Source organism: Coccomyxa subellipsoidea (assembly GCF_000258705.1).
Source record: "Coccomyxa subellipsoidea C-169, whole genome shotgun sequence".
Classification (NCBI taxonomy): Eukaryota; Viridiplantae; Chlorophyta; class Trebouxiophyceae; family Coccomyxaceae; genus Coccomyxa; species Coccomyxa subellipsoidea.
The window spans coordinates 2,905,939-2,916,064 of record NW_005178041.1 but is presented as its reverse complement, the minus strand read 5'-3'; the positions used below and the strand labels follow the sequence as shown (position 1 = coordinate 2,916,064).

The window sequence follows — 10,126 nt, the reverse complement described above, 5'->3', positions numbered from 1 at the left end:
ATCTGCTGCAGAGGCGAGGTCTGAGAACAATCCTTGATCAGCCCGCTATACAGGCTGGGCTGCTTTCATCTTAAAATATAGTTTTCCAAGCACCAGTGCAGCATCGCTCTGCAATTTGTGGCATGATGAGTTGATGTGATAGTATGAGATGCCACTCAGCCGTCTGCTTGCACTGCTCGTTGTCCTATTGTCACAGTATGCAACAGCACAACAGACAGTGCCACTGGCAGACTTTGTGGTTGTATCACAATCAAGAGGAGCAAAAAGCGTAGCAAGCTTCGCTGGCGAGAACAGGCATAAAGTCCGCTCATTCACCCCACAGTCGGCACTATGGACATTTGCACACCTTGTTGTGCCAGCAGGAATAAGCCCTTGCGCTCTGATACCAGCTGGTCAGGTGACTTAAACTGCTATTGCCGTTCCCAGATACAAAAGTACATTGCACCTATCAGACGGCGCATGCTATTAGCTGCGATGACTGGATCTGCGTTTGCTTGCAGGTGCCTCCAGATGTGCCTGTGTCTCAGGAGACCAAAAGTGTGGGTCCAGAGAAGGCGCAGAGCTATGCAGGCCTCTCTGCAGTTGTTGACGGAGTTGGTTTGCCTGAAGCGTCATTCTGCCTCGGAAAAGGCGTCATTATTAATGTCTTGGGTCCGGTAAGCGCCTACTTCCACACTACGTGCGCAGGCAACCCCCTATCGTAGTTGCATTGCGCTCTGAGAACTTCAACTGTCAAGTCTGCTGCGCAGGTTGTTTTGGTTTTGGACGCAACCACAGGGCTGAGTGCCAGTCCACCATTCAATTTCTCTGCTGCTGTAAATTTCTCTTTGATCAGCACAGAGTGCATCTATGACCCTGCAACCAGCAAATTCTACCTTGCAGCCACCAATGGGAGCCATGTATTTGTAGCTGTATCTGTAGATCCCACTGCCAAGTTTGTGGGGCCGTTTGTCGTTCAAGCGAATGGCCTCAACCCCCAAAGTCCTGGTCAAGCCCTTCCGGGTCATGCAGACTGCCTTGCTGACCCCGGAGCAAGTTGTCAAGCCTCCAAATTGGAGGTAAATTCTCTTCAATGACAACCCCCATCAGACGTCCTCGGCCCGTGCACAGATGCCATGACTTTCCTTGCCTTTCTAGGCTGGTGTCAGTGGTCCTCAAGAGCCATAAGCCTCAGCCTGTTAATGTTCTTGCAGGTCAGCGTCGATGGGTACGGATTATGGTAAGTTCGCTGGTTTGCATCTAACATGCTTGCACATGTCCGCCTCAAGCATGCATTTTGACCCACTGGATTTCACGTGGCTGCTGCAGGTTTACGGTCCAGTTGGTTGACACAAGTGCATGTGTAAAGGGAAGCCTTCTCATCGGCATCCCAAAGGATTCTTTGATGCCTGGCAGCCGCTATATCCCTCCCTATGTTACTTACAGCAGTTGGGCAATCCCCGATGGTTCCTTTGCGACTGACCTACACTTGAGCCATGCACAGGTGTGAGCACGCTCATGAGGGGCCAAAAGGATGGGTACCTGGCTGGCACATCATGTTGAGGAACAGCAATGGCAGCAACAGACGCCATCGCGCTTTAGCTGCTTATGCTGAATATTCTTTTGACTGCAGGCTGACGGCTCCCATGCTTCTGCTGAGAAGGGCACTCTATTTGTGCTGGCTAGTTACTTTGCCAACAGCAGCATCTTTGTTTGGGCCGTCACAAACACAGCAAGTCTCAAGGATCTGGTAGGTTGTAAAACTCTGCATGTTTGTCATGATCACACTTGCAGTGTGGGAAGGTCCTGACATTTCCAGTGACAAGCACACCTTTTGCGCGACCAAGTTTTGTTGTGATCACCAGTGAATTAGATGGATACAAAGGGAGATGACTGCTTTGTTCAGGCTCTTGGGGATGACACATCGCTCCCACTTGTCTCAGAGATGAATGCAGTCTCAACATATCCAGTAGCAGCGCCCGGGTCCTTTACTGGCTTATTTTTCCAAGATTCTCACAGTGCACTTCCGCCGGAGTTGGGATTCACTGACCTGTCTCATGTGACTTTTGATCATAACACTGGATACCTGTGGACAGGTGCATTTCACCCTTGCTCCATGCTACGACCACAAAATCGCCAATTTAGTGAGCGTTGTGTGCGGTTTCAGATTGTTTTGTGAGTAAAATTACTCCCCCTTGTACTAATCTTTGCCTGACATGCATGGATGTTGCAGCTGCTCCCACTGCAATCACCGTCAATGGGGAGCAAGCGAGGGCTGGGGCTGCCTACTTTGTGATAAAGCCTGATATTGTCAATGGGGAATTTGAGATCAATCTCGTTACGCAGGGGTACGTGCAACAAAGGGATTCAGCCCACTAATCATGCCTATCCCTCTGGTACTTCAGCAAATGCACGCGATTGACTGGCAGAGCACCTATGTCAGGCCCTTATCTCTTGCATGATCTGGAGTGGTAATGCAGGTACACAACATACTATGGAGCATCAGCTGGAGCAGCATTCTTAAGCCCAGTGATTACAGTGAATGCTAGCCAATTTGCGCGCCTCTTTGGTCTGGCACACAGCCCTGCCACTGCCCTAGCGCAGGCCTATACCCCTGTGAGCCTGAAGCTGGGTGAGCTCCTAGCCAGTCACCTTAAATCCATGTGCACAGACCCTAACGGTCACATGCGTGAAATGCCATGCCGGGCGGTGTTTTCTGTATCCTCTGTATTCAAGGGTTCTACCAAGCACAGTACTGCAGTACAGAAGTTGATTGTCTTGCAGGACCCGGAGCCGTTGTGTATACAGTCACACGACAAGGCGCTGATGGCGGCTCCATCCCAATTGCTGCACGTGCAGGTGCTCTCGTGTCCAAGTGTATACAGTAGTCGCAAGCGATGCCCGGTGCTGGCCAGTTCTGATGCCCACTGAGGAAATTGTGAAGGCAACACATGTCTATTAATACGGGTGGAGTTTCTGGTGATCCTGACGCATCAGATCTATGTGCTTGTGTGTCTGGCAGGTGTGGACAGCGATGGGACTTTCTGGATGATGAGTGGGGAAGCACATAAGCAGGATTCCGGCTGCTCTTCTGCCACCTCCTGCACTTTAGTCCGAACCACCATCACACGGTTTCTTAACCAGGTGTGAAGCAGCTTGTTGTGTTCGCGAGACCAGACCTTTGTTTCATGTTCTCTTGTCCTTATTGACAGGGTGAAACGTCATGAGCATGACAGCAGGCCCTTTGCTCTGTTCCAGTCCAACAACAGCGCACCTGTTCTTCCAAGACATAATCAATCTGTGCCGTGTGCACAGGCCACAGCTGCCACCCCCACAGCATCAGCAGCTGTTGCGACGCAGGGGGCCTCTCGTGTGCCATCCAGCATCGCACCTCAGCCGGCCGCGCTGGCAGCCTCTGGCACGGCAGCCGCAGCATCTGCCCCCACCACTGAGCTCATGGAGGTTGCCCCAACAGTTGCACGCACTGTGCCAGCTGCCGCCTCCTCCGATGTGCTGACCTGGCCCATTGGGAACTCTGGCCCCGCCCCACCACCGGCCACAACCCCAATTGTAGTGCTTGCCCCTCCGCCGGCGCTGACTGGTCAGCGGGTGGCATCAAATGCCAAGCCCTTGGGGGCAGACTCGCCAATTCTGTTCGGAGTGCAGCTCCCGAAGCTGCCGAGCTTTGGCGCGACCACGCCGCAGCTGTCTCCATCACCGGTCGGCCAGTTATCGCCAGATGCCAAAGATGTGCAGCCTACACAAGTGGGGCCAACACCGACGCCAACACCACCGCCGGGCCTCTTTCAGCTGCCCAAGCTGCCCATGACCGGGCAGCAATCCCCGCTGCAAGCAGGAGCAGTGGCTCAGGAGGTGCCCAAAGAGGAAGCAAAGCCCGACACGGGACTGGGCTGGAGCTTTCCCAGACTGCCATCCTTTGGGCAGCAGCCAGAGTCTGGCGGCAGCACCGGCACAAACGGACCGTGGGGCTTCAAGCTGCCTTTCATATCATTCCGCGCAGCGACGGCGCCTAAATCCGCAGACGGCCTTATGGAGCTCATCGGCCCTGCAGAGGCACCAGACGTGGCTCTGCATCAGAGGGCCGCAGCAGTGCTCGTGGCTGAGGCACCAAGTACAGCTGCTGTAAGCGAGGAGCTTGCATGGCAGTTTGAGGCTCCTTATCAAGAAGCTGGACCTGCACTGGATCACTATTGGCGGACAGCGCCGCTTGCGACAGTGCCGGGAGCAGACTTGCAGAGTTCGGCAGGTGCTCAAACTCCAGGCGACAGCATGGGGCCTACCGATGCCGCTTCACAGGCACCCATGAGTCAGCTCGATGAACCCTGGACTGCGCCAAGCAATGTTGGCGTTGCAGTGGCACCGTCTGTTTATACCAGCAGTCAGCCCGTAGACTCCGAGACTGTTCGGGGAGCAGTGGAAAGCCTGTACTTGGCAAACGCTGGACCAAGCGATAATGAAGTGGCAATGGCGTCGCCTCCGCAGGTTAGTCACACCAGCAGTAAGCCTGTGGACACCGAGACTGTGCGACAAGCAGTAGAGACCTTGTATTTGGCCCAAGGTGCAGGTGCGGGCAGGGGAAGTGTGAACAGTCCTCTGGCAGCACAAGCACCGTGACAAGTACTGCAATTTGTTTGACATGGTTGACTTCAGAAGATGTCTTGAGTCCTTGCGCTGTGCCAGTCATTATGCATGGAGGTTCTCCATCCAGCAACAACAAGCTGGCCAGTGATCAAGCACCCTTTGCCCAAGTTTGTTCATTGTATTAGCTGAAAATAAATTGCGGTATGCGTTGAGTATTGTTTTGTCAATGTGCAAACAATTGAAGCACTGTGTCGTTGAATTGGCCGCAATGGCTATCTCATACAGATTGTCTCGAGTATGTACTAGCGTGGAACTTGTCTATTTTGTTCATTTGCCTTCAGGCCATGCGATAGGCATGTAGATTGATGTCATGTCCGCACTCACCCACTTGATCAATTGAGATGGGATTGATTTGGTATGTTCTGGCCATTACTGGCCCAGGCAGAGGGCGAAGCTGTGCTTGAAAATGCCCTAATGTAGCCTGAGCTGCTGATCTAGCGGCTCGCTATATGTCAATATCAAATTGATGCATTTCATGCAGTTTGCCTGCATTTGCGCAACGTTGGTTGGATAATTACAATTATTTAGCGGCATGCATGCATTGAGATTTTTACTTTTTGGGACTATTATTAAGCTGAAATTGTTTCTAAGGGGTGAAATGATTCATTTTCCAATTGTAAATCCTTCTGCTGTGCAGCATCTCTGTTGAAATGTGAACATTCCACTGAAGACGAACAAACCGAGGGTCGATATCTATCTAAACGTTTACTCGCTTGCCGACAGGACTTCAGGTGAAGGTGACGTGTTGAGTTATCGTTTATTTTGCTCCAGCTGGAAGAACAGTACAAAGCATTTGTAGCATACATCGTAGCAAAAGAAGGCCAGCATCTGTACTTGTGCGCAATTTGCTATATATTGTACTTTTGTGCTCGCAAAGTAGCCTTGTCCGTGACATCAGCAAAGCCTTATTAAGGCAATTTCCATTCCTTTGCATACATTGTTCTGTGCTTTAGACATTATGGACACAAAACTTTATCAAAGTGAAAGGATGGTGGACGATAGGACCAAGGCGCTAGTCCAACAGAGTTCCGATGTAGTTTTGGCGACCCACGTAGAGCCAACACAGGACATGATCACAGAAAGGAATCGTGCCTCTTTTGACACGAAGGGATTGGCTGAGTACCTGAATGGCGGAAAAGAGAAGCTTCAAAGATTGTACGCTCCACGAGTACCCATCTCCCTTTGTCCTGCACGTCACTGGCTATCTTGCAACTGATATAATATCCCAATCCTTGTTCTCACAATGCTCTTGGTGTTGTTTACACAGAGGAGAGCTTGCTGACTTGCTTCATCAGCAAGACTGGGGTAACAAGTCTCAGCGGTACTACCAGAACAGGCAGGACACTTATGAAAGTGCTCTGAAGGCAGCGCTGGGTATCTGGTGAGTCCTAACTATTCATTAAAATATACCATCTCACTTGATGATGTCAATGGGCCATTCGCACGAAGGCAGTCAGTTCTCATGTGAGGCATGCTGTGGCTGACTGAAGGGACTTGATAAGGAAGAAAGTCATTACCATGGAAGATGCCATGGAGGCAAGGAAACTTGTGGATTTTCCAGGAGGCTTGGAGCTGCACATTGGGGTGTGTATCAGAGCCCCGTCTCATTGTAGCATGTCGCTTTTGTCTTGGGCTGTTGACCATGCCAAGTGAGATGGTTGCATGTGCTGCTGATGCAAGCTTAGTGCAGTGATACATGGGGTGTCTTGTGTGCAGATGTTCATTCCGACGCTGCTGTCACAAGCCAGCCCCGACCAGCAAGCAGAGTGGCTGCCAAAGGCACTTGGCCTGAAGCTGATTGGGACATATGCCCAGACAGAGCTGGGGCATGGCACCTTTGTGCGCGGCTTACAGACCAATGCAACGTATGACCCGCAGTCACAGGAATTTGTCATCCACACACCCACGCTCACAGCCACCAAGTGGTGGCCAGGGGGCCTGGGCAAGACATCAACACATGTGGTGAGGCACAGTACTTCTACTTGATTCTTGTTTTCCACTTGTTTTCCAACAGGACATCACCTGACATGCATGCAGATTTGGAAGGAATGCAGAGCAGCACCCCTGTGGTGTCTGAGCATTGACATGCAGTCACATGACCCAACACACAGGTCTACAAGAATTCAAGGCTGACAAGTTGCAAAGTGCAGGTTGCAATGGCGCGGCTGTTCATCAAGGGCAAAGACTACGGGCCACATTCTTTTGTGGTGCCCATCCGAGACATGGCCACTCACCTTCCTCTGCCAGGCATCAAAGTGGGCGACATTGGCCCCAAGTTTGGCTACAATGGCGTGGACAACGGATACCTAAGCTTCAACCATGTCCGCGTCCCCCTAGATAACATGCTGATGCGCTTCTCAAAGGTGGGACTCTATATGTGTCGTGTGCAAGTCTACCTGTGTATCGTACAGCTCTGAAGAATCAAAGAACTGCATGGACACGTATAAGATGATGTGGGCTCGAGCATGGCATCATGGCATCGAGTTCTGTGCTACTGACTGACATGATGCTGCACTTTGCACAGGTGACTCCAGAGGGAAAGTATGTTCCGCCGCCGCCGTCAAACCAGAAAGCCTCATATGCAACGATGGTGTACGTGCGTGCCACCATCGTGGAGGGGGCTGGATGGGCACTGGCACGCTCTGTCACCATTGCGGTGGGTGCCTCTTGCCGCAAATAAGGCTGCTCTCTGATCTCTTAACGTCACCCAATCACAATAACGAATCTCTCAGATTAAGGGTGATCAGGCGGAGCTGTCTGTCAAGCGCCATGTGTGTTATATCTTCTGCACTGGCCAGGAAAAGAGGTGTTGCTGTGTGCAGGTGCGCTACGCTGCTGTGCGGCGGCAGACTGCTGCGCATGCTGGGGAGCTGGAGGTGCAGGTGCTGGACTACCAGAACACTGCTGCTGACCTGCTGCCCCTGCTCGCATCCTCCTACGCCCTCATCTTCATGGTGCGCTGCTTTTTGATCACCCTGCCCTCCCGCCACATTTCAAGACAATGTTCTGCCACCCTCCGAGCACAGTGACTTTGCAGACATGTAAGGAATTTGCCTTGAAAGCTGGGTGTGGTGGGTGACAGGGCAAGGCTGGCATGGCCATGTACTCAGAGTTTGAGGCAGACAGGGACCGTGGCAATTTTGACAAACTTCCTGAGCTGCATGCGGTCCTCTCTGGCATGAAGGTCGGTACTGTCCTTATAGAACATGTTTTTGCTTGTACCTACACATTTGCTTTTTATTCCCTCTTCTGGCATGCACAGCCCCAACATGGAGAGGTGACATCAACAAACAGCTCTCAGTGTTGGAAGAGGAGGCATTGCTCTGTGCATGCAGGCTGTGAGCACCACAATTGCGAGTGACGGCATGGAGGCTGCCAGGAGGGCATGCGGCGGCCACGGCTACAGCTTGCTGTCTGGGCTGCCCACCACCTTCACCCACTACGTGCAGAACGTCACATGGGAAGGCGACAACAATGTCATGCTACTGCAGGCACTGCTCTCACACCTTACATCTCGCAGCGCTCTATCTGCCTATCCAGCACCCCTTGATGCGCCACACGTTCCCACAAACCTGGCGATGTGGCCTCTACGGAAGTAGCATCTCCTGTTCACAGCGCCAATGCATTCTCTTGCAAGTCTATTTGTGTATGGAGGTCCATATCAACACCATTGGGTGCTGATGCTTGGGCGATTGCACATTATCAGGAGGATCTCTCCTGCCTTCATTGTCTATGTACGCCTACTAGAGCATGGAAGAGGTTTGCAAAGACTCGTGGATAGTGATGTGTGAGTGTGTGCGCAGACGGCGCGGTACCTGGTGAAGCAGCTGCTGGCGGCAAGGGCAGGCAAGGCGGGCGGGGTGGGCAGCGCGGATTACACCAATAATGCAGAGGCCGAGCTGCGCCAGCGATGCCCTGTCGCCAGCTCCCGCGACTGGCTGGACCCCGCAGTCCAGTCCGCCGCCTTCAGGTGCCCTCCTCCCCATGCTTGATCAGCCCAGCTCCCCTCAAGCGCTTGCTGCTCCCGTTTGGCTGTAGTCATTAAAGAATTTGGTGTCTGACAATATAATGCTGTGGCTTCTTAGCGGGGTAAAAGCATGCAACCCCCTGCACAGAAATGCTTCGGAATAAACTGTTTTCTAGCTATTTTGTGATCTGGGCAGCAGCAGTGCCGGGGTCTTAATCGGTGTTGTGAAGAGATGTGAGGATGTGGGGCAGGCACCGCTCTGCGCGCCTGTGTGTGGCGGCCACAGATCTGCTCGCGTCTGCCAGCGGTGGGCAGGTTGCATTTGAGGGGCAGGCTTGGAACGGCAACACAGTTGACCTGATCAGGCTCTCGCGCGCACACTGCTTCTTCGTCCTGCACAGCACCTTTGCCGACAGCGTCCAGCGCCTCAGTGACGAGGTGGCACACCTGCCCGTGTCCATCTGACAGTTCCTTTTTCTGGCTAATCAGATTGGCAGCCATCTGGGGCATTCTTACATGCTTGGGTGTTCTTAAATTTGCTTTCCTGCCTGTACTTGCTGATCCAGCACGACCATTTATCTGGGTTGTGTGCAGGGGACGCTGCCTGCGCCGACAATTGCGGCGCTGTCCAAGCTGGTGAGCCTGTTTGCGCTGAGCACGCTGAGCCGCGAGGCCGGCGACTTCCTGGAGGATGGCTACATGACCGGCCAGCAGGCACGCTCCTGCCGCTCCTGCCCGCCATCCTTCTGTCCTCCCTGCCTAGAGTGCAAGGATTTGCACCCCCCTGTCAGCAGTCTGAAGCCTGAAAATATCCTTGGGAAGATGCACGCAAGTCTGCAGGGACCACTGTGGGCCTGAAGCGGGAGATGCTTGTTTGCTTCCCACCCGGCTTAACGGCGCACACAGTGCGATCCGCCGATACTGCCTCCTTTTGGGCGAAGACCCTCTCTCTTTGCTTCTTATTGACTGCTTCTTATTGACGGGAGCGGGGTATTGGTGCAGGTGGAGTGGGCGCGGCGGCAGTACTATGGCGTGCTGCGTGCGCTGCGGCCGGACGCGGTGGGGCTGGCGGATGCGTTTGGGCTGAGCGACTACTTGCTCAACAGCGCGCTGGGCCGCGCCGACGGGGACGTGTACCGCGCGCTGCTGGCGGCCGCGCAGGCGTCGCCGCTGAACGAGACTGAGGAGGGCCCCGCCTGGCACAGCGTCCTCAAGCCCCGCCTGACCCCCCGCGCGCGCCTCTAGAACAGCTGCTGGCCGGTCCTTCTACGCGGCAGCAGCATGATAGTGGCAGCCTGTGGCAGTTTGGGGTGCTGAACCGCGTGCGGCATGCCCATAGTGATGAAGGACCGTTTGTTGTATAAAACCATCATGTGGCTTGTGCCGCCCTTGTAAGGAAATTAGCAATGATTGCCCCTGTGTTCATTCAACCTTGGGTACTACCGTATAGGTCTTAATGTAGGTATATTAGTTTGAGATGCTCCATTGACCAGAAGCCTTTTAGTGCACCTGCAAATG

The 10,126-nt window shown here is 53.3% G+C and overlaps 1 protein-coding gene across 1 annotated transcript; it reads left to right on the top strand.

Moving 5' to 3' along the window:
• Positions 1-5,710: 5,710 nt before the first annotated feature.
• Positions 5,711-9,853, top strand: COCSUDRAFT_52469 (acyl-CoA oxidase; the record flags this gene model as incomplete). Its single annotated transcript, XM_005651318.1, has 13 exons — positions 5,711-5,796; positions 5,909-6,022; positions 6,144-6,225; positions 6,358-6,603; positions 6,792-7,004; positions 7,166-7,297; positions 7,464-7,595; positions 7,724-7,825; positions 7,977-8,132; positions 8,445-8,611; positions 8,860-9,046; positions 9,203-9,322; positions 9,611-9,853. 13 exons carry the CDS (start codon positions 5,711-5,713, stop codon positions 9,851-9,853), a joined length of 1,980 nt encoding a protein of 659 aa, XP_005651375.1.
• Between the last annotated feature and the right edge of the window lie 273 nt (positions 9,854-10,126).